Below are 24,640 nucleotides of genomic sequence, written 5' to 3'. Positions count from 1 at the left end.
TGGGGAGGGATGTGGGAGGGGGGTTCAGGATGGGGAACACGTGTACACCCGTGGCAGATTCATGTTGATGTATGGCAAAACCAATACCGTATTGTAAAGTAATTAACCTCCAATTAAAATAAATAAATTTAAATTAAAAACAAAACAAACAAAAAAATGCCATACTGTTTTTCATAACAAAAAGCTATGACAAACCTAGACAGCATTTAGGTTTAAAAATCAGAGCCATCACATTGCTGACAAAGGTCCGTCTAGTCAAAGCTATGGTTTTTCCAGGAGTCATGTTCAGATGTGAGAATTGGACCACAAAGAAGGCTAAGTGCCGAAAAACTGCTGCTTTCGAACTGTGGTGTTGGAGAAGACTCTTGAGAGTCCCTTGGACTGCAAAGAGATCAAACCAGTCAACCCTAAAGGAAATCAACACTGAATATCCATTGAAAGGACTATTGCTGACGTTGAAGCTCTAATACTTTGGCCACCTGATGCAAAGCGCTGACTTATTGGAAAAGACTGATGCTGAGAAAGATTGAAGGCAAAAGGAGACAGTGGCAGCAGAGGATGAGATGATTAGATAGCATCACTGACTCAATGGACATGAATTTGAGCAAACTCCTGGAGACTGTGGAGGACAGAGGAGCCTGGCGTGCTACACTCCATGGGGTCACAGAGTCAGACAGAGCATAGCGACTGAACGACAGCAACAACAGCCTTACCAGATATAAAGTATCTAATGAATACTTTTTCTCCCAGTCTCTAGGCTGCCTCCTTATTTTGCCCATGATTTCCTTTGCTATGCAGAAGCTTTTCAGTTTGATATAGTCCTGCTTGTTTATTTTTCTTTTTACTATTTATGCTCTTGGTGTCATATCCAAAAGAATCATTGCCAAGACCAACGTCAAGGAGCTTCTTCCTGCCTGTGTTTCGCGTACATCTGTCAGGCCTGTTTACCGGTTCATCTGGTGGTGTCATATTTGCCTGCTTCTTTGGAAACTCGAGTCCGTTTCCTTTGGTTTGCTTTCTCAATACAGCCCTCTTCAAGGACTCCACTGGGGTTTTACAACATCCTACCTGAAACCTAAAGTTTTCAGGTGGGAACTTTTGTCCATGAATCACTGCTAAAATTACCATTTCTGTGGGGGGATAGATCAGAGACTTTGTATTCCACCACCTTGCTGACCCTGAGCAAACATTTTAAAGCCAGAGTATTTGTTAATAGTTTTTGGAGGAACTAGGATGGACATTTCTTACACATGGCATGTAGCATCCTTCCTGGCACTCAAAATCCACAGCTGATGTATATCTCAATGTTTTCCTCCTGGGCCAGAAAACTCTCAGGGAAAACTCTTGGGAAAAAAAAAATCTTAGGTCAAAAACCACTATGCCTAAAATATTTTAAAAACTAAAAAAAAGAACTATGCCAAAGACCTTCCCATATGCCAAGCTCCCCAATCCTGCCTGTTCCAACTTCAGGATTACAACTTCTGCTTCCATTTTTATATGTTGTAAGCCCTGCCCCCATCACATTTAGTCTCTCAGGAGACATAATTTGCTTCTACATCCAGAGTGAGATGGGAAAGAGGGAACATTACTGAAAACAGTCATTCACATCATTTATTCTCGTTGGACTGAAGGGAATTTGAACCCTAATGATTTAAGATGGGAAACAAAGAAATGTTATTTCCTCACTCTCCCCAGCCATACCTTTCAAGTCTTCCTGGTTTATTATGTTATTTGGGCAAAAGCACTTGACCGCACCTCCTGACATTACTCAATGTTTGCTCGAGTGAAAGAGATTGAGGCAAACGGAAGGAGGAGCTCCCAGTACCCTCTGTCCATCACCCATAAAGAGCCAGCCCAGCCGCACCACTCCCGAGCACGGCTGGAGAGATGAGACCGTCACGCCAGCTCGCCCTAATGGGGCTGCTAGTCTTCTCTCTTATTCCAAGTCAACTATGCCAGATGCATGGTGAGTATGCTTCGAGCTAAAGTTGCTCTAAACTTGGAGCATTTTGAGCTATGGCAGTCTCCTGGAGGCTACTGTGTAGTTACCTGAGAAGAGGCCCGGTTCTGATGCTGGATGCCGCTGGGCTCTATGAGTGACCTAAAGGGTGACAGGAGACGGTGAGGACAGTTCTGCGATGCGTGTTATTCTAAGAGGGCTCAGAGATCCAGTACGAACTTGTTTCACTCTTCTTCCTAGGCTAAGATCCTTTCTATCACAACAGCCCTCTCAAGGGACTGTCTTTTCTCTTTCATTTTTAAGAACAGAAAATTCATGACCTCAGAAAAGTTTTCAGATCGTGGAAAGATATCTTGTGACTTTGAGATACAATCTATTTTTAAGAAGTTCAACCCAGAGGTTTGGGGTTAACTCCTTGTAACTACACAGAAAAAAGTAATGTTAATAATGTCTTTCAAATAATGAAGGTTGCTCTCTTGTCCTGACCGAGTTTAGATCTTCTAAGCTGTACATCTTCCTCTTTTCAACTCTTCCCCACGGGACATGGGTAAAAAGCCGTCATCTCTCCTTAGGGTAGAGGCTCCAGAAACTGTGTGATTCTATTAAAAAATACTAAGTGAGTAAAGGAAAAGCTGGTCTCAGGTCTAGTGTGACCCCTTAGTAACTGAGTGAACCAGTGCTTTTTTAACATTTATTTGTTTGTTTATTTGGCTGTGCTCGGTCTTAGTGGTGGCATGTGGGATCTAGTTCCCTGGCCAGGAATCGAACCTGGACCCCCTGCTTTGGAAGCACAGAATTTTAACCACTGGACTGACAGGGAAGTCCCATGAATCCTTTTAGCTTCATCCATAAATGAGGAATAACCAAAGAAGGTTGTTGAAGCAGGTGATTTCTTAAAGTATTATATAGCTCACAAGTTCATAATTTCTCTATTGGAATTCTTTACCATGGAATTGAGCTTCAAACCAGGCCAAAGGTAACGCTACTGTGTGGCACCAGCTGCAGCTATATCTCCCTGGTCTCTCTAGCCTACAAGAAGAAAGCCATCCCACAGTGGAAAGATGAAAGCTCCGAATCTGCCAGCTCTTAATTCTTTCTCCTGGCCTGTCATTTCCTCAGTTGTGGCATAAGAACAGGGGTTCTCCATCAGGCTTTTGAGGTTTCATTCACAGTACAAAATAATTAACTTTGCTTTTAGTAGTTAAGGAAGTTGACCTGAGTTGTTCCTTTACCAGGAACTAAAGAAGTCTATTTCAAGTGCCAAAAAATCTGCTGAGCCGAATCTCAGAGGTGACTCACAATTGTCCAATTATGCCCGTAACAAACCACGACCTTTTTCAATCACTCCGTTCAGGTCTTCCTAACTCTTGCTATTCAAGGTAGGTGGGCAAGAAAAATAACATTTCCTGGACTCGCTAAGGATAGTGACAGAAATTCGAGTTAGCTAGAAGTAATAGCACATACAGTATCTTATAGCTTATTTGGTGGTTTCTTGTCCATTATCTTTGGCTATTTCTTGACTTCTTGAAGTCAGGAAAGTTACATAACTTACCCCCAGTTATAAGTTAAGGAATGAAGACCCCAGGAACCATCTTGCTGAGCCCAAGGTTCACAGACTTTTCACTGTTCCCCAAACCCATGAGATAATCTGGAGATGGGAAGGATTTTCTTAGGTGATGGTCAAAGTATGCTGAGAAATATTTTCAGTGATGGTTAATTCTTCTTCTCCTCCAGGTTTCTTGGGAGCTCTGGATTCTCTTTTTAATTCCACAGTATAGAAGGACTCCCTCCATCCTTGCCCCTGGGACTTGGACACATTGTAGGCTAAAACTGGAAGGTTTTTCAAAGGGTCCTCCCTGCTGAATAATGCCTTGATCTTGATGCCTGGCCAATTGGGCAATCAGGCAATGCAGCTCTGGGGTCAATCACTAATGACAGGTAAAACTTTTGCCTTCTTTCTCTTCTCTCTCCTTCCTGTCAGCATTAACCCAGGTGAATAAGAAGAAGACGGAGGAGAAGATGACTGAATCCAGAAAGCAGACTGGGCTACAGGCGGGGCCTCGGAAGATGTGTATTGGTAAGGCTGATCTAGTTGTTTAGACATTAACATGCTGGTTGGCAAAAAAACAATACATGGCAGAGTGGGGCTCCAGACCTCCCTTGTCTCATTCCAGCAACATTGCCAGTGGCCACCAAGTGGGTCTGTGTCTCTGCCATATCTGCTACTAAATATTTTAATACCATTCCTGCTCTTGGCCCTAATATTCTATGTGTGTCTTTCTTATTTCCTCTCTCCCTTCCACAGGGGTAAATGAAACAAACTTCTGGCATCTAGAACCTCTGATAAACACGATGCTAAACGCAAAGTACACCGAAGGGTTCCAAGATGCCAACGTCCTGATGACCTTCAGACTTGTTGGGATTAAGAGTCAAAGCCTAGAACAACAGCTGAGTCAACAAATCAAAGAAGACATAAATAGCAGAGGTGAGTGCCTATATTCCCCGGAATATTTAGGGAAAGGCGTACCCATCTATGAAGACGATCTCCAGTGAGTCCTAAAAAGTGTGTGTCCAGGTCATCCCTGGTACACCCATCTTAGCTGTAGAAAACTTGAGATGAACAGAAGTAGAAATAAAATATTGTGCACGTGAAACTTATATAATGTTATAAACCAATGTTACCTAATTGTTTTTTAATCTAGTCCAAGTATGTAGTGGGGTTTTTTCAAAATAAAGTTCACATAAAATTTTTTTAATTGAGGTGACAAAAAGTACCTCAAACTCTCAATCCCCTGCCGCTTACTGTAGAGTGAAGCTTTCCTTCTTTGGGCCCTGAAAATAGGAAAAGCAAAAGAAATCACACACTCTCATCCATTAAGATTTACATCATTAAGTTGAGTTCAGGACCAGACAAGAGTGTGGGCCACAACCAAGGAAGCTGACAGCAGAGAGGTGACCTCCGAGTTGTGGAGATACGGATTGGAATTGAGCCCCGAGTCCACACTGGAACTCTCATTCCAACATTGAGTATAAGGGGAAGACACAGCCACCCCTCCCTACCCAACGATATTACTGTGAGGATAGGAGGAGCCTGAGAATTCGGATATTTTAAATACGAGTCAATTATCCCTATCCTGGTGAGACGGCACCCTCAAGGAGGAAGATCCCAAGGCTTTATTATTTATCTATCTCTATTCTTTGTTCAAGGATTTCTTGATCCCAAAAAGAGCCTGCAACTTCATGGGAAAGACTAAGATCTAGGTTGCATTTATACAGCACTGCTAGAAAAGGCTCTGTTTGGGGGAGGGGCGGCGTAAAGAAGAGGAGAGTAAAACGTTAATAAAGAGTAGAACAGGACAAAATAGTGACAGCAATATAAGTCGCAAGGAAGGCAGGAGGCAAAAAAATCACACACATGCACCTCATTTAACTTGAATACTTTCCTTTTCAGAGATGGAGTTAACCTCGGGACAGCTTGCCTTGGATATTCTGGCTTTGGGAGCATGTGAAAATCAGGATAGAGAGTTCATACGTGGTGCTCGTCTGGTTAGCAAACTTGGAGCCAAATTCCAAGCAGAAATTCAGAACATGGGTGAGAATAACGTGCTCAGAGGCCCTGGGTGTCTTTGTCTCCCCTCCACTGGTTGAGAGCTGTGTGCAGTTTCTAGCTGCTCGATCCTTCTCTTCTTCCCTCCATTCATCCCACTGCACCTTCGGAGACCATTGCACCTTCTTCTTTCTTTCAGATGTGTCTTGAGTTTTCTTGTCCAATATGTTCAATTAAGCATTGACCCTACGTCAAGCTTACTTGCCCTGGGTGATGATAAATACACACACCCACATGCAAACACACAGGTGACAGTTCTCTGCAGAAGCTTGGCTTTTGAACAGACTACACCAGAAATAGCTGATCCAGATGAGACATTGTGTCATAAGTACCAAAGTGCACACTTAATGATTCTAGTACAAGAACAAAGATGGCCAAAGCGCCGAAACACAGGCTGAGCGCCGCGGCTACTAGTGAGACGCGTTTCTGGGTTCCAGTTCTAGCTCTGTAACCATCTGAACATCAGGACAGTATTCTTTTTAATTTTTATTGGAATGTGGCTGGTTTATAATATTGTCTTAGTTTTAGGTGCACAGCAGAATGAATTGGTTGTATATTAACAGCCATCTGCCCACTCTTCTTTTAGACTCTTTTCCTAGACAGGCCATTACAGAGTGTTGAGTGGGCTTTCCTGTGCTATACAGCAGGTCCGTGTTCGTTATCTATCCTATATACAGTAGTGTGGCTATGGGCTGGTAGCTCATACGGGAAAGAACCAGCCTGCAATGCAGGAGACATGGCTTAATCTTGGAGAAGGAAATGGCAACCCACTCCAGTACTCTTGGCTAGAAAATCCCAAGGACAGAGGAGCCTGGAGGGCTACAGTCCAGGGGGCTGTGAAGACTCAGACATGACTGAGTGACTGGGCACACACCATGTGCCAGGCCTGGGTGCAGTCTTGCCACTGCTGCCCCAGTATGCTTGCCTGGAGAATCCCACAGACAGAGGCTACAGTCCACGGGGTTGCCAGGAGCTGGATGTGACCGTCTGTGTGTCAGTCCCAGCCTCCATTCATCCCTCCCCACCTCTTATCCCTCGGTATAGCCATAAGCTTGTTTTCTATACCCGTGACTCTACTTCTGCTCTGTAAGTAAGTTCGTTTGTACCTTTTCCTCAGATTCCACACATAAGTGATAGGATATGCTGCTTGTCTCTCTGTGCTGACTTAAGTCAGTATGATAATCTCTAGGCCCATGCATGTTGTTGCAAATGGCATTATTCTGTTCTTTTTGATGGCTTAGTAATATTCCACTGTATATGTGTACCACACCTTCTTTCTGCATTCCTCTGTCGCTTGCTTCTATGTCCTGGCTATTGTAAACAGTGCTGCAACGAACACTGGGGTGCACATATCTTTTTGAACCAGTGTTTTCTCAGGGTACATGCCCAGGAGCGGGGTTGCTGGGAGAACAGTATTTTTATTTCTTTAATGCCAAATTGCCTCAGGCATAAAATAAAAGGAGTTGAGCTGAATTTGGTCGCCCTTGAAAGTGAAAGTGCTAGTTGTTCACTCATGTCTGACTGCGACCCCATGGAGGAGCCCGCCAGGCTCCTCTGTCCGTGGGATTCTCCAGGCAAGAAGGCTGGAGTGGGAAACTGTTCCCTTCTCCAGGGGACCTTCCTGACCCAGGGGTCTAACGCAGGTCTCCCGCATTGCAGGCAGATTCTGCACTGTCTGGGCCACCAGGGAAGCCCGTGGTGGACCTGAAAAGCCTTTAATGCCTCAAGCTTGCTGTTTCTCTGAGCAATCTCTCCCCTTGCTTATTCGCCTCTCTTTCAGTGTAAAGAACTGGAGACAGAGTAGGTAGAAATAAGCTTAAGATGTACTGTTCCAGGACCCCCTGCGTGAATAAGCTGTTCCTTCCCTCCCTGACAGAGGCGCACGGCGGCAGCCCACTGACTAACTATTACCAGCTCAGTCTGGCCCTGTTGGCCTTGTGTCTGTTCAACGGGAGATACTCAATCACCAGTGTGACTTATTACTTCACTCCTGAAAATAAGAACTATTATTTTGAGGACCAGTTCTCAGTAGGTAAGTCATTAAACCCAGTTCCCTTGGTTTCAAGGACATGGGCATCAGGAGGCCTTGTCTTTTATATTTTTCTACCAATAAGCACTTGAGTTTTTTCTTTCCTCACTACCCTAGTCTTCTCAGAAGAGGATTTTTTTAGAAGAATGGATATTGGATGGTTTCTAAGCCTCTTTGTAGATGTGCAGTACAGTAAAAGGGCCCAGTTCCTTCTCCCCCTTTTCTCTGAGTAGCCAATGGATGTTAGTGCTCAACTTTAATTTTCCCACTTGTAAAATGAGGATAGATCATGAGGATTATCAGATAAGATATCTCAGGAAGCATAAATGTTAGAGAGAGGGGATGCGGCGGAATTCACCTATCTCAACCTGGCATCTTTCTCTAACCCACTGGAATCAGCTGGATGCGTGGGCTTACTTGAACAGTACACTCTCCCCAGTGGTAAGAAGCAATATTTTGATCAATAACGTGTGTATCCATCATGGAAAAGGACCAGAAATTTCCCACTGGATCAGCTTACACATCCAAAAAGGAGTCCCTTTTAGACAGATTCACAAACTCATTTTTCTCCAAGAAGCTCTAAGAAAGTCACCATCCAGTGTCTCAGAGTAATAAGGATAATGTGAATTTCTTATGTTTCTCTTTCTATGGGAGGGAAGGCAACAGACCTAAAGAAAACAGAAGGAACCAAGAAATGAGCCAGAAAAACAGGTCTTATCCTCATTCTTCTCATCTCTTGCCATATCCTCCCCATTAAGGGTGTTGATTGAATAAACAGTTCTCCTAAGTGCTATTTGCAAATCAGTCTAAGGAAAAACTTGGAAAGGTAGAGACATTTTTGTTTGGTGTATCATCCTCAGTTTTCTCAATTTCTTTGCCAACGTGGCTGAAAGATGAAAAAGATGAGAACACCCATGACCTAAAAGCAGACTGTGTGTTTGCACGACAAACCGACTGTGTTTCTATGACCCAGATGCGAGTTCCTGCGTGCAAGGCTCATGGCTACCCACATAAGGAAGGAATCTTGACATACTTGAGAGGTCAGGGCGAGAGGATGACTACTGTCTCTGGAAATTCTTCTCTTGCATCGTTAACTAGCATGACCAAGCACCCCGTTCTGCCTGGAGTCCTCCTTTGTTCGTTTTGAAAGTCCCACGTACCAGGAAACCACTCAGTCCAGGGTGAACCCAGGAGGGTTAGTCACTCGGTCACCAGTGTTTTGCTTCCTGACAGATACTGGAGCGATGGCTGTTCTTGCTCTGACGTGTGTGCAGAGGAATACACAAAAGAAGATGGACGCAAATACAAAGGGTAAAATCAGAGGTTACATAGCATCACTGGCAAACAAGATCCAGGCCGAGGGAAAACAGGGCCTCTTTGGAAACATATTTAGCACGGGAGAGGCTATGCAGGTAAGTCAGAAGGCAAGCCAGGAGACAGAGAGCGGGGTCATGGCAGAAAGCAGCATCTTCCTCCTTCCCTCTTGGTCTCCTGAGGACTAACTATCCACCTGACTTTGTTTTAATCACATGCTTCCCTCCCCTGCCTGAAAGGTACCCCTCTCCTTTACCCTCCACACCCAGGGTTTCTGTGCAGCTTTTCCTGCCTGCATTCAATGCTAGTGCCTGCTGCAGGCTGCTTTGTTGTTCTTTTTACCACATACCGTTGTTCAGTGTTTCGTCTTACCTCCCAAATCACGTTATTGTTACGGAAATAAGAAGTAGCAGCGGCAGTAACAGCAGCTGAGAATTATTGACATGAAGTCACCAGTGTACAACCACCCAATGGAGAAAGAATTATTACCTCCATTTCCTAGAATAACAGCATGAATCACAGAGTACCAGCCAATCGCCCAAGAGAACAACGCCAACGAGTGATGGAGAGGCGATGGGACCAAAACAGTTGGTGTCAGAACTCACACTCAATGCTTGCACTGTCCTGTGTGTGTTCTTTGAAGACCAAGAATTTATTCCTGAGTTTAGTCACTGATCAGCTCAACTCTAAGGGGTAGATACAAGAAGAGATGAGGAAAAGCACATAGGGAAAAAGGGATCTCACCAAGTCTTTGGTATGAATCGGGGTCTGCCAGGCTGACCCGGGACGAGAGGATTTTCATAGGGAGAAAAGAAGCAAGGACGAAAGCGCAGAGGTGCATCCCGTAATTCAGGAAGATCAGAGGGCTCAGCCCAGCGGCACTGGGCGCCTACGGAAAACGACAAGGTGACGACGATGGAAATAAGGGTCCAGTCTTAAACGCTGTCCGTGTTGTCGCTCCTCTTTACACTTGCTATGCTAGAAATTAACATGAAGCAGTGGCTTCCTGCTCTGGGAGCACATCTGATTTACCTAGAGGAGAGGAGCTTTTAGAAAGTACTAATGCTTACATCCCACACCAATTGGTGACACACAAGTTCAGGTGTGGAGCGCGGGCTCGGTCTTGGTCAGCCTACAGCTGGGATTCATCCGTGGCAGCATCAAGAGCTGCTTACCCAGCACGCTGTTTATAAAAGAAGATATCATGTGATGAGTTTTTTTAGGGTGACCTGTTTAATTTTTATGTATTTTTTGGCCATGCCCCAAAGTATGTGGGATCTTAATTCCCAGACCAGGGATCACACCTGTGCTCCATGCATTCAGAGCACGGGGTTTCAACCACTCCCCCCTACTGAGTGTTAGCCCCTGGACCGCCAGAGAAGTCCCTAATGAGTTTTCTTTTTGTGCTGTTTTTAATAACTCACACACACACAAAAAAAAACCCTGATTGACCACTTGGTTACCTTTAAGAGTCTTCAAGAAAAGACAGAAAGGGGAACTGCCCTTCCTCGAGGAACTGCAGAACAACGTCTTCAAGCTCAGTCCACCTTAGTCCTTGTCTTACTCTTGTCGTTGTTTAGTCAAGGAATCCTGTCCAACTTTTTCCACCCCATGGACTGTAGCCCCCAGGCTCCTCCATCCATGGGATTTCCCAGGAAATTAATTAATACCCTCTTAAATTTTCCTACCCTGTAATGCTGCCCCTTGAGTCCAGTTTACACCTGCTGCCTGGAGAGTTTCTATTCAAGAACCTCTTAGACTTCCCACTGTCCAGCAACCACCCCAGGACCTTCAGGGCCTGCCGACCCGGCTCCGACGCTCTTCTCCAGGCTGGCTCCCGCCATGCTCTGTGCGTCCTCTCTACACCGGTCCTCTGAAGCCAAGAGGCATCCTCTGGGGGTCTTACTGAAACTCAGACCCTCTCACCACAAACAGGCCCGGCCCTGGCCGTCCCTACGTTGTCCCCTTCAGTCACATGCTCACCTCCGTGTGTCCCTACTGAGACGCCGTCACAGCTCCGAGCCCTGTTCGCCTGCCGCCTTCTCTGCCGAGCCTTCCTCCGTCTCACTGATGTGTAAGAGCTCTTCCCCTTCAGGAAGACCGTGCTGCTAGACGCTTCTCTCAGGCTTGTGCTGTGCTTAGTCGCTCAGTCGTGTCTAACTCTGCAACCCCACGGACTGTAGCCCGCCAGGCTCCTCTGTCCACCGGATTCTCCCGGCCAGAATACCGGAGTGGGCTCCCATTCCCTCCTCCAGGGGGTCTTCCCAACCCAGGGATCAAACCCAGGTCTCCCGCACTGCGGGCAGCTTCTTTCCCAGCTGAGCCCCCAGGGAAGCCCTTCTCTTAGGGCAGAGGTCCCCAGCCTTTTTGGAACCAGGGGCCAGTTTCATGGAAGACAATTCCATTTTTCTGCAGAAGTGGGGGCGGGACAGTTCAGACAGTAATGCAGGCGGAGGTTCAGGAGGTAAGGCGGCCGATGGGGAGGAGTAAGGGAAGCTTCCCTGATCTGCCTGCTGCTCACCCCTTGCTGTGCCGTCCCCCGGGTGGGCCTGGGGGTTGGAGACACCGGTCTTAGGGCCTTCATCTTAGGGATTCCTTTACAAGAATCTGTTAACGCTATTTGGTTAACACTATCTCATAGTTAAGACTATCTCGTATGGTTTCAGTGTCAGCAATAAAGAGTAAATACGGTAGAGAAAGACTGTTCTCACTGATGCTATGAAAGCTTGAGTGATTAAACAATCCCCACCTCCCCACCCAAACTAGCTTATAAGCTTCTTGAAAGGTACCTTAGCAGTCTAAGGTGGTTCCCATGTAGTCAATGTACAAAAAAGATTTACTAAATTAGATTCAAGCTTTCCCACAATGTGAAGTCTCTCCCATTCATTCTCATTCTCTCCCCATCTTTCTCTTTCTCTCTCTCTCTCTCACACACACACATACACACACACTAGGCTCTCTTTGTCTCATCGGACTATTACAAAAATGAAAGAAATTGCCGAGAAACTCTACGTGCAGTATTTGACAACATTTCTCAGGGAGTAATTTACCTGCCGATTGCTGCAGCCCAGATCTTACCTGCCTTGATGGGAAAGACCTATCTGGATGTCATCAACCCTTCTTGTGGCCACAATCCAGGTATAGCACTAATGAACAGTTTTGCCTTTCAGCATAACACCCAAAGTGTGTAAGGCTGAGATGTCCTTGGGAACCAGAAGTAACCAGTTAAACCTGTCTGGGAACAGTATAACAGTTCCCAGACAGAACTCAGCCTCCATGCCATCGGGGACCAAACCTGCCAGAGGATTTGTCTTTATTAGGGTAGTAGACGCTGTTCCTGGTTCAAACACTGACAACAAGGCAGCGTTGATTAACGGACAAACGTGCTTGCTGAGTTGTATCCCACTCTTTGGGACCCCCTGACTGTAGCTCACCAGGCTCCTCTGCTCATGAAATTTCCAGGCAAGAATGCTGGAGTGGGTTGCCATTTCCTGCTCCAGGGGATCTTCCCTGCCCAGGGATTAAACTAGCGTCTCTTGTGTCTCCTGCTTTGGCAGGCAGATTCTTTGCCATGAAGCCAGCTGGAAAGTGACTAAAGGGTGTCAGTCTCTCAAGAGGTGCTTTCTGACTGCAGAGAGATTTTCTGAGCAGCATTCTCAACCTAAAAAGTATAACGTCTCCGGCTTTTCACTGGGCTCGATGCGTGAGCACCCAGAGACATGATGTCAACGGGAAAGAATGTGGCAGTGTTATAAGAAAATTACAGCTTGAACCATTCATCAAACCACTGATTTTGCAACAAGGTATAAAGAAGGGAGACTTTTCCTTCTGTCTTGGTCATTTCTGGTTCAGCCACGTATGGGTTTAGGGAACTTAGACAAAACCCTAAGCTTAAAAGTTTTCTACTGTAAGAGATGCCAATGACAATGTATGTAGCAGGCGCTAGTAAGGACTGAAGAAGATAGTTCATGCAAAATAGCACACAGCCCCTGGCACGTAACGCTCTCTATAAATGTTAACAAATAAAAAGGCAGGGGTTGGGAAAAATAGGGGAAGGATGCTAGGAGACAGACTTCCCGTCATAAAATAAATACTTCATGGCAATATACTGTACAGCATCCAGAATACAGTCAACAGTATTGTAGTAACTTCGTATGGTGACAGATGGTTACTAGAGTCACAGTGCTGATCGATTCCTCATGCATATAAATGTCGAGTCGTGTTTCACCTGTGAAACTAACACAATGTGTCAATACTTCAGTAAAAACTTAAAAGGCCGGGGCCTCCCCTGGTGGCTCAGTCATATGGGATCCGGGCTCAGTCCCCGGCCCGGGACGACCCCACGTGCTGAGGAGCGCCCACGCGCCGCGACGCCCAGGGCCCACGTGCCCCGGAGCCTGTGCCACAACCAGAGAAGCCACAGCAAGGGGCAGGGAGCGTTCCCAGCTCAGAGCTAGAGGCAGCCACCCCACTCACCGCGTCTAGAGGAAGGCCCACAGTAGCAAAGACCCAGCACAGCCAAAAACAAACACATTAATAAATGACTTATTTTTTAAAATCACAAAAAGGAAAAAAATCAGCAAGCACTCAAAAAAAGAAAAGAAAAGGGGTGGGGCATTATTGTATGCTGCACCAATGCAAAAAAAAAAAAAACCAATCAGGAACCTCTGTGAGAAACGGGAAATGGGGCAACTGATTTGCTGCAACAGCTGGAAGTTGAGGCAAACACAAGCCTTCACAAGCCGGTGAGTATCTGGTTTTAATTTGTGCTTTAGTTGTCTGAGAGACTCACCCCCCACCCCCCGATTGCTGATCCGGGCTCCTGGTATAAACCCTCTTCCGCGTTAACGGGGAAAGAGTTGTTGCATAGGGTTGGAGAGGTGTGCAGACTCTGACATCGTTTTTATTCTTCTGAATAATAATTCTCCTCTACTTTCCTGTCTCTGCCAGTCAAATTCAGCGTTTCCACCGAAAAGCCTGATACTGTGCCACCCACAACTGCACCCTTGAATATCTTAGTCAAATATTCTGTGCGAATCAACAAGACAAGTCACACCGAAGTCACCGTGAGAAAGGGTTCTGTCTTCCTCGACGTGATGAAGGCTGCTCAGGAGAAAAATAAGACTCTATTTCGGTACGTCTACACAGTCCATGGAACTCTGCGGGCCAGAACACTGGAGTGGGGAGCCTTTCCCTTCTCCGGGGGATCTTCCCAACCCAGGGATCGAACCCAGCTCTCCTGCATTGCAGGCATGCTCTTTACCACCTGAGCTGTGAGGGAAGCCCAATAGATAACCTAAGGTTAAGGAATTTAATGTGATTATGACTCAGCAGGAATACATCCACACCAGCGTACAATGTACATTTAAAACACTTCTCAGTTAGTAGCTTCGCTGCTCATCCTCATAGCACAGCACATGGATTTTAAAAAGGGAGGGGAAATATTTCCTCTTCCAGCACATAGCAGATATTAATAGACAGACAAATAAGTACCAGGGGTCTCTCTTCTGTCACTAGAACTCCTTCAATTAACAGAATCTAAGTCACACATTTTGTGTCTAGAATAGAGGGTTTTAATTGGTTTTTAATCACTGACCCCTTTGAAAGTCAGTTGAGTGGAATTCTCATCCCAGAAAGTGAACAAATGCATAAAGGTGCCATTTGTTGTTTTTTTATCTTATATTGGAGTGTAGCTGATTAACAATCATGTGTTAGTTACACGTATACAGCAAAGTGATTCAGATACCCATACAAGCATCTATTTTCTTGCAAATTCTTTTCCCATCTAGGCCACTATAGACTACTGAGCAGAGTTCCCTGTGCTGTGAGCAGGCCCCTGTTGGTCTGTTTTACACACAGCAGCACGTACATGTCGATCCCAAATGCTCAGCCTACGCCACCCCACCTCCACCAGCCACCCTTTCCCCCTGGTAACCATGAGTTCATTCTCTAAACCTGTGAGTGCAAGACTTGTTGTTTAAATCTGAGGTTTCACAGAGACTGGGGAGCTTCTCCAGGCCGCCTCCACCTTATAGGAGATTCAGGGACTCCTCAGTTAAGGCTCCCTGGCCTAGAGAGGTTAAATATTAAAATGCAGATATTGGCTTCACCTCTGAAAAATACGGCTTAAATGGATCCTTAAGCCTAACTGGCATTTATTGTGTCTAATAACATGCTCTAAGATGCAACAGAGAAAATCACATAGAGGAAAACATGTATCTGTGTGTATATGTCCTTATAAAGCCTGTTTTCAAGTGTTCCCAGGAAGACAGAAAAATCTGACTAAAGACTATGAAACAAATGTCGATTGTGTCACTTCTTAATAAGTAAACACGAGCTATTACGTTATCCTTTCCTTTTCCTGAGTACCTCTAGGACAACTGGCTAACACTTTCTTGACTGTTTAGCATCTTCAAACCGTTACTGTCTTGGGTAGAAGATTAGGAACCGTTGATGGCAAAGTGTCTACTATGGCAGGAGAGAGGGGCAGAAACCACAGGCAGTGTTTCTATAATTTGCACGGATTGTAGACTGCCTGCCTCAGAATGGCCTAGAATGTTGATAAAACGTGCAGGTTCCTGGTTCTGGCCCAGATCTCCAGAATCAAGTATCTGGGAAGAAGGCCGGGAGGTCTGTGTAATATCTCCCAGTGATTCTTAGGTGCATAAAAGAAGAGCCCCCGGGACAGTTGCCTTTGAACATCCTGAATCCATGTACCAACTCGCTGTTCCCCACAGCTTCACAGTGGAGGAGACCTCGTGGGGCCCCTTCGTCACCTCTGTTCAGGGCATAAGGGCCAGCAGTAAGGACAGAACCTACTGGAAACTTTTGAGCAATGGCCAGCCACTGACCCAAGGTAAGGGGGAGGACGAGAAACAGCCCTGCAGAGTGAGGCGCCTGGAGCGGTCGCATGTGAGTGTGTGTGCTTCGGGGGGAACACGCCAAGGGTATGAGAGTGTACTGTCTCGCAGTCGGGTCTGACTCTCTGGGACCCCATGGACTGCAGTCTGCCAGGCTTCTCTGTCCGTGGGATCTCCCAGGCAAGAACACGTGGTGGAGGGGGTTGCCGTTTCCTTCTCCAAGGGTCTGGGAGAGCCCAATCCATTATTTGATGATTTGGTGATCAAATCACTGGACCCACGTCTCCTTCTTCCTTTTCAGGAGCTGGGAGTCATGTTGTCCAAAATGGAGACAATTTGGAGGTTCGTTGGAGCAAATACTAATAAATTCAAACCTTCCTCAGCTGGCTCTGAGCCTTTTGTGGGACAATTCTATGTGGAAATTGATCTTACAGGTTCCTTTTCATTTATATCTCAATCCTCACAGCACCTCAGTAACCTCTACTTCTCTCTTTGAGTGTCCAATAAAAGACCAACAGCTACACAAAAAGAGCACGCTCTACTCATTTAATACCAAAGGGAATTACTATTAGAGGGAAGACTACCTCCGGAGGAAGCGAAGCGAAAAAGATTAGACCCCCCTGTCTAAGAAGTTGAGTTCTGCTCACAGTTCCCCTGCTAACTCTCCAGGTGACCTTGGGCAACTGGGGGAGATGGAGAGAAGGTTCTAAGTCAAATGGTGCAGCAGCAACCAGTGAGATCGAGGAGGCGGCTCACGGGGAGACTGAGGTCTCTGAGACCCGGGGGCAAGGGAGGAGCTGAGGAGACACGTTGGCCTCATACAGTGGGTGGGTAGAGGGAAAAATACTGCCCTGGATGAAGTAAAATGGGAGGCCTATCCATAAAAGTCAGCACACAAGCTTTGAGGAACCGTTTCATCCCCATCGCCAGCTGCCTCCCCTAGGTCCCACTTCTTTCATTTCACCATGAAAATCTTATTTCTTATTTCTTCTCCTATTGCACCATGAAAATCACTCTCATAGGCACATCACTAAATCCACATGCAAAAAAAGAAATGACTCCAATGTTCAGTTCAGCAGAACTTACATTAAAAAAAGTTGAATCATGTCTAAACCTGAACTGGGTTACACCGTATACTGAGTACCTGAGCTGTGGGCACATCCAGGTACGAACCAGAGACGCCTTTAAGATGCCAAAGGTACTTCAGGTGAAGCACAAAGCAACCCACTTAAAGTCGCCTGCACGGGACGCCCCTGGCGGTCTGAGGCTGAGACGTCACCTTCCAGCACAGCGGCGCAGACTCGATCTCTGGGTGGGGACTTAAGGCCGCCCGTGTCTCATGGCCAAATGGCGAAAACAGAAGCAGCATTATAACAGATTTAATAAAGACCTTACAAATGGTCCACACACACACACACACACACACACACACACACACACAAAAATCTTTAAAAAATGTGATAATAGCTTCCAAAAGGAAGAGACCTGCAGGCCGAATTAGGGAACTTAGTTCAGCAACATCTCCCTCATTTCTCCTTGTGTTTTCAAGATTCTCTTCTTCCCTCCCCACCACCAGCCAACCTGCTTTATGGTCAGGGCCTGAACGTTCCTCCTGCTCACTGCTTGCGGGCACTGATCGTCGACTCTCAGGTTCAACTCTGCCCTGGTCTTCATGAACTGGGAGTGAAAGAGTTCTCAGCTGGACAACAATCGATTCCATCCTCTGGGGTCTGCGTGACATCCTGAAAACTCAGTTAGAGGCAGGGGGACTTCCACGGTTCTGTCACGGGGTGCCCGCTATCAGATATCTTTATAGACTCTACAGTCTACGTGAAGTTGGAGAATAATGGCTTAAGACTGTTCACTGGCTCAGTCATGTCTGACTCTTTGCAACCCCACGGCCTGCAGCACGCCAGGCTTCCCTGTCCTTCACTCCCTCCCTGAGCTTACTCAAACTCATCTCTGTTGAACCATCTCATCCTCTGTTGCCCCTTCTCCTCCTGCCTTCAATCTTCCCCCAGGATCAGGATCTTTTCTGATGAGTCAGTTCTTCACATCAGGAGGCCAAAGTACTGGAGCTTCAGCTTCAGCATCAGTCCTTCCAATGAATATTCAGGACTGATCTCCCAGGACTGATTGGTTTGATCTTTTTGCAGTCCAAGGGACTCTCAAGAGTCTTCTCCAAAACCATAGTTCAAAAGCATCCAATCTTTGGTGCTCAGCTTTCTTTATAGTCCAACTCTCAAATCCATACATGACCACTGGAAAAATCATAGCTTTGACTAGATGGACCTTTGTAGGCAAAGTAATGTCTCTGCCTTTTAATATGCTGTCTAGGTTGGTCATAGCTTTTCTTCCAAGAAGCAAGCGTCTTTTAATTTCATGGCTGCAATCACCATCTGCAGTGATTTTGGAGCCCAATAAATAAAGTCTGACACTGTTTCCACTGTTTCCCCATCTATTTGCCATGAAGTGATGGGACCGACCAGATGCCATGATTTTCGTTTTCTGAATGTTGAGCTTTAAGCCAACTTTTTCACTCTCCTCTTTCACTCTCATCACAAGGCTCTTTAGTTCCTCTTCACTTTCTGCCATAAGGGTGGTGTCATCTGCATATCTGGGTTATTGACATTTCTCCCAGCAATCTTGATTCCAGCTTGTGCTTCTTCCAGTCCAGCATTTCTCATGATGTACTCTGCATAGAAGTTAAGTAAGCAGGGTGACAATATACAGCCTTGACGTACTCCTTTTCCTATTTGGAACCAGTCTGTTGTTCCATGTCCAGTTCTAACTGTTGCTTCCTGACCTGCATACAGGTTTCTCAAGAGGCAGGTCAGGTGGTCTGGTATTCCCATCTCTTGAATAATTCTCCAGTTTGTTGTAATCCACACAGTCAAATGCTTTGGTGTAGTAAATAAAACAGAAATAGATGTTTCTCTGGAACTCTCTTGCTTTCTTGATGATCCAAGAGATGTTGGCAATTTGATTTCTGGTTCCTCTGCCTTTTCTAAAACCAGCTTGAACATCAGGAAGTTCACAGTTCACGTATTGCTGAAGCCTGGCTTGGAGAATTTTGAGTATTACTTTCCTAACGTGTGAGATGAGTGCAATTGTGCGGTAGTTTGAGCATTCTTTGGCATTGCCTTTCTTTGGGACTGGAATGAAAACTGACCTTTTCCAGTCCTGTGGCCACTGCTGAGTTTTCCAAATTTGCTGGCATATTGAGTGCAGCACTTTCACAGCATCATCTTTCAGGATTTGAAATAGTTCAACTGGAATTCCATCACCTCCACTAGCTTTGTTTGTAGTGATGCTTTCTAAGGCTCACTTGACTTCCCATTCCAGGATGTCTGGCTCTAGATGAGTGATCACACCATCATGATTATCTGGGTCGTGAAGATCTTTTTTGTACAGTTCTTCTGTGTATTCTTGCCACCTGTTCTTAATATCTTCTGCTTCTGTTAGGTCCAGACCATTTCTGTCCTTTATCGAGCCCATCTTTCCATGAAATGTTCCCTTGGTATCTCTAATTTTCTTGAAGAGATCTCTAGTCTTCCCCATTCTGTTGTTTTCCTCTATTTGCTTGCACTGATCACTGAGGTAGGCTTTCTTATCTCTCCTTGCTGTTCTTTGGAACTCTGCATTCAAATGCTTATATCTTTCCTTTTCTCCTTTGCCTTTTACTTCTCTTCCTTCCTCAGCTATTTGTAAGGCCTCCTCAGACAGCCATTTTGCCTTTTTGCATTTCTTTTCCATGGGGATGGTCTTGATCCCTGTCTCCTGCACAGTGTCATGAACCTCCATCCATAGTTCTTCGGGCACTCTGTCTGTCAGATCTAAACCCTTGAATCTATTTCTCCCTTCCACTGTACAATCATTAGGGATTTGATTTAGGTCATACCTGAATGGTCTAGTGGTCTTCCCTACTTTCTTCAATTTAAGTCTGAATTTGGCAATAAAGAGTTCATATCTGAGCCACAGTCAGCTCCTGGTCTTGTTTGTGCTGACTGTATAGAGCTTCTCCCTCTTTGGCTGCATAGAATATAATCAATCTGATTTCAGTGTTGACCATCTGGTGATGTCCATGTGTAAAGTCTTCTCTTGTGTTGTTGGAAGAGGGTGTTTGCTGTGACAAGTGTATTCTTTTGGCAAAATTCTCTTAGCCTTTGCCCTGCTTCATTTTGTACTCCATGGCCAAGTTTGCCTGTTACCCAATTTCTTTAGACTGATTTTCCCAAAAGTGGTATAAGAAATTAATCTCCTCAGTATATCTACATGGAATCAAATACTATGCCATCACAGCATGAAAGTCATTTTCTTTGCAATTGTCTTTTAATTCTGAGTGGGCAAAGTATCAAACCTCACTTTATGGACCGTGCTTTCCAACACTTCCCTTTAGCACAGCTAGCCTCGATTTCTGGCAGAGAAAGATGAGTTTCTCCCAGTCAGTGGTCTCTAAGTAGAAGGTAGTAACACTGCTGTCTCCTAGAAATGGCCTCAATCTCAGAAACAGACAAGAAGGTCAATGGAATAACATTCCTCGAGCATTTCACTAATATTGGTGATAGAAACAAAGTCCGATGCTGTAAAGAGCAATATTGCATAGGAACTTGGAATGTCAGCTTCGTGAATCAAAGCAAATTGGAAGTGGTCAAACAGGAGATGGCAAGCGTGAATGTCGACATTCTAGGAATCAGCGAAATAAAATGGACTGGAATGGGTGAATTTAACTCAGATGACCATTATATCTACTACTGCGGGCAGGAATCCCTCAGAAGAAATGGAGTAGCCATCATGGTCAACAAAAGAGTCCAAAATGCAGTACTTGGATGCAATCTCAAAAATGACAGAATGATCTCTGTTCGTTTCCAAGGCAAACCATTCAATATCACGGTAATCCAAGTCTATGCCCCAACAAGTAACACTGAAGAAGCTGAAGTTGAACGGTTCTATGAAGACCTACAAGACCTTTTAGAACTAACACCTCCAAAAAGATGCCCTTTTCATTATAATGGACTGGAATGCAAAAGTAGGAAGTCAGGAAACACCTGGAGTAACAGGAAAATTTGGCCTTGGAATGCGGAATGAAGCAGGGCAAAGACTAATAGAGTTTTGCCAAAAAAATGCACTGGTCATAGCAAACACCTCTTCAAATAACACAAGAGAAGACTCTACACATGGACATCACCAGATGGTCAACACTGAAGTCAGATTGATTATATTCTTTGCAGCCAAAGATGGAGAAGCTCTATACAGTCAACAAAAACAAGACCAAGAGCTGACTGTACTCAGATCATGAACTCCTTATTACCGAATTCAGACTGAAATTGAAGAAAGTAGGGAAAATTGCTAGACCATTCAGGTATGACCTAAATCAAATCCCTAATGATTGTACAGTGGAAGTGAGAAATAGATTTAAGGGACTAGATCTGATAGATAGAGTGCCTGATGAACTATGGACGGAGGTTCATGACATTATACAGGAGACAGGGATCAAGACCATCCCCATGGAAAAGAAATGCAAGAAAGCAAAATGGCTGTCTGGGGAGGCCTTACAAATAGCTGTGAAAAGAAGAGAGGTGAAAAACAAAGGAGAAAAGGAAAGATATAAGCATCTGAATGCAGAGTTCCAGAGAATAGCAAGAAGAGATAAGAAAGCCTTCTTCAGCAATCAATGCAAAGAAATAGAGGAAAGCAATAGAATGGGAAAGACTAGAGATCTCTTCAAGAAAATTAGAGACACCAAGGGAACATTTCATGCAAAGACATGCTCAATAAAGGACAGAAATGGTCTGGGCCTAACAGAAGCAGAAGATATTAAGAAGAGGTGGCAAGAATACACGGAAGAACTGTACAAAAAAGAGCTTCACAACCAAGATAATCATGATGGTGTGATCACTCACCTAGAACCAGACATCCTGGAATGGGAAGTCAAGTGGGCCTTAGAAAGCATCACTACGAACAAAGCTAGTGGAGGTGATGGAATTCCAGTTGAACTATTTCAAATCCTGAAAGATGATGCTGTGAAAGTGCTGCACTCAATATGCCAGCAAATTTGGAAAACTCAGCAGTGGCCACAGGACTGGAAAAGGTCAGTTTTTCATTCCAATCCCAAAGAAAGGCAATGCCAAAGAATGCTCAAACTACCACACAATTGCACTCATCTCACACGCTAGGAAAGTAATGCTCAAAATTCTCCAAGCCAGGCTTCAGCAATACGTGAACTGTGAACTTCCTGATGTTCAAGCTGGTTTTAGAAAAGGCAGAGGAACCAGAGATCAAATTGTCAACATCTGCTGGATCATGGAAAAAGCAAGAGAGTTCCAGAAAAACTTCTATTTCTGTTTTATTGACTACACCAAAGCCTTTGACTGTGTGGATCACAATAAACTGTGGAGAATTATTCAAGAGATGGGAATACCAGACCACCTGACCTGCCTCTTGAGAAATCTGTATGCAGGTCAGGATTCAACAGTTAGAACTGGACATGGAACAACAGACTGGTTCCAAATAGGAAAAGGAGTACGTCAAGGCTGTATATTGTTACCCTGCTTATTTAACTTCTATGCAGAGTACATCATGAGAAACGCTGGACTGGAAGAAACACAAGCTGGAATCAAGATTACCAGGAGAAATATCAATAACCTCAGATATGCAGATGACACCACCCTTATGGCAGAAAGTGAAGAGGAACTAAAAAGCCTGTTGATGAAAGTGAAAGAGGAGAGTGAAAAAGTTGGCTTCAAGCTCAACATTCAGAAAACGAAGATCATGGCATCTGGTCCCATCACTTCATGGCAAATAGATGGGGAAACAGTGGAAACAGTGTCAGACTTTATTATACTCCTTCACATGGTGCACAAGGCTCTCCACCATGCAGCCCGAAATACTGCCCACCGAATCCTGTGTATTAGTTACTTATTGCTGCATAACACCCTGAAACTTAATGGCTTAAAACAACAACAGTTATCTCAGTTTCTCTGGGTGAGGAATGGAGGGCCAGGTTGCCCGAGTCCTCTGCTTCCAGTCTTTCATGAGCCTGCAATCAAGATGTCAGCTGGAGAGACTTCCCTCGAGTCCCAGTGGCTGGATCTCCGAGCTTCCACTGCAGGGGCCATGTTTTTGGTCCCTGATTAGGGAACTGGGATTTCACATGCTGTGCAGCCAAAACAAACACAAAAATTTTGAACTGAATAGAAATGAAAATACAACAAATCAACTTTTAAAAAATTAAGAAAAAAAAATGTTGGCTATGTCTGCCTTCATCTCAAAGCTCAACTGGGGAAGAATCTGCTTTCAGGCTTCTTCATGTGCCTGTTGCCCTGCCTGGCTGCGAGCTGAAAGATGCCCTCAGCTGTTCCCCACACAGGCTCTTCCATAAGGAACCTCAGAACACAGCAGCTGCTTCATCAGAGCAAGAAGCAGGAAGAGCCAGGGACTGCAAGCCAGATGGAGCTGGTCTTCCGCAACCTCATCCCATCACTTCTGCTGTATTATGATTATCAGAAGCAAGGTCAACTCATAGAGAAGCTCAGGTCAGTCCAGTCGCTCAGTCGTGTCCGACTCTCTGCGACCCCATGGACTGCAGCATGCCAGGCCTCCCTGTCCATCACCGACTCCTGGAGTTTACTCAGACTCATGTCCATTGGGTTGGTGATGCCATCCAACCATCTCAAGAGGACTGATTATATAAGGGCATGAACGCCAGGAGGTGGAAACATAAGATGATGTTAGACGTGTATCACACCCTAATACGTAGCCTGTGTTCTCACCCCACACCACCACCGACTTCTCCAAGAAAGAAAAAAAATGCTTTATCCCCTATGCTATGTATTTGTTCATTAATTCACTCATTCAAAAAGTGTTCATTTGATAATGCTGTTTGTAGCAACATGGAGAGACCCAGAGATGATCACACTAAGTCAGACAAAGACAAATAGCTCATGAGATCACTTATATGCGGAATCTAAAATGTGATGCAAATAGACTTATTTACAAAACATGACCAGATTCAGGGACTTAGGAAACAAGCGTACTATTACCACAGGGGGATAAGGGGTGGGGAGGGATAGCTCAGGAGTTGGATTAGCAGATGCACGTGCTATAGATAAAACAGGTAAAGGCCCTATTGTAGCCCAGGGAACTGTGTTCAATACCCTGTAACAAGTCATGATGGGAAAGAATATGAAAAAGAGCACACATATGTATAACTGGGTCGCTCCGCTGTGCGCCAGGAACTAACACGATGTCGTAAATCAACTATATTTCAATAAAAAGACAAAATTTAAAGCTTGTAAAGGGTTCCTTTGATTCCGACTAGGAGCTAGGTAGCATCTCACGTACCTGGGACAAGCAGTGGACAGAATGGAGGAAGCCCCTGGCGCTACGGAGCCGGCACTCCTGTGGGGAAGGAGGCAGACAGTGAATGGAGCGCACAGTGTGACCAGGGGCAGGGCCTGTGGCAGACGGGGCCGCGGGTGGCGGGGGAGGCCGTCTCTCACGCAGGGGCCTGGGTCTGAGAGCAGACCTGTGACAGGGAACTCCACTCAAAGCTCCGCGGTGACCTGTGGAAGGAGACCCCAGGGCGGGAGCCAGACACACACGTGGCTGATTCGCTTTGCAGTACAGCAGGAACGAGCGCCTTGTAAAGCAGCTGTACTCCAACTGAAAGTTTACCATTGAAAGGATGAAACATGAAACGGAAAACAAATAAAAGCTGGCCTTCGGGCTTCCCTGGTGGCCCAGGGGTGTAGAATTCGCCTGCCAACGCAGGGGACAGGGGTTCAATTCCTGATCCGGGAAGATCCCACGTGTCACAGAGCAACTGAGCCCACGTGCCCCGGGGCCCGCCCTCCTCAGCAAGAGAGGCC

The 24,640-nt window shown here is 45.4% G+C and overlaps 1 protein-coding gene across 2 annotated transcripts; it reads left to right on the top strand.

The window, feature by feature from the left end:
* Positions 1 to 1,798: 1,798 nt before the first annotated feature.
* Positions 1,799 to 16,298, top strand: TCN1 (transcobalamin 1). Of its 2 annotated transcripts, XM_040259455.1 has the most exons (10): positions 1,800 to 1,966; positions 3,942 to 4,037; positions 4,266 to 4,445; positions 5,412 to 5,552; positions 7,444 to 7,599; positions 8,830 to 9,008; positions 11,865 to 12,048; positions 13,861 to 14,044; positions 15,648 to 15,766; positions 16,072 to 16,298. In XM_040259455.1, the coding sequence occupies exons 1-10, from the start codon at positions 1,888 to 1,890 to the stop codon at positions 16,131 to 16,133; spliced, it is 1,380 nt and encodes a 459-aa protein (XP_040115389.1). In that variant the 5' UTR covers positions 1,800 to 1,887; the 3' UTR covers positions 16,134 to 16,298. The 2 variants fall into 2 exon arrangements, with proteins under 2 accessions (XP_040115390.1, XP_040115389.1); XM_040259456.1 differs by lacking the exon at positions 3,942 to 4,037 and having other exon boundaries at positions 1,799 to 1,966.
* Positions 16,299 to 24,640: the final 8,342 nt, after the last annotated feature.

Source organism: Oryx dammah, unplaced genomic scaffold (genome assembly GCF_014754425.2).
Source record: "Oryx dammah isolate SB20612 unplaced genomic scaffold, SCBI_Odam_1.1 HiC_scaffold_17, whole genome shotgun sequence".
NCBI lineage: Eukaryota > Metazoa > Chordata > Mammalia > Artiodactyla > Bovidae > Oryx > Oryx dammah.
The sequence above is the reverse complement of the archived record's forward strand: the minus strand, read 5'-3'. Positions and strand labels throughout refer to the sequence as shown.

Coding starts and splice junctions, on each gene's coding strand:
- TCN1 (XM_040259455.1), top strand. CDS start 1,888: ATGAGACCGTCACGCCAGCTCGCCCTAATGGGGCTGCTAGTCTTCTCT. Junction 1,967..3,941: donor TCAACTATGCCAGATGCATG/GTGAGTATGCTT, acceptor CCTTCCTGTCAG/CATTAACCCAGGTGAATAAG. Junction 5,553..7,443: donor AGCAGAAATTCAGAACATGG/GTGAGAATAACG, acceptor CCTCCCTGACAG/AGGCGCACGGCGGCAGCCCA.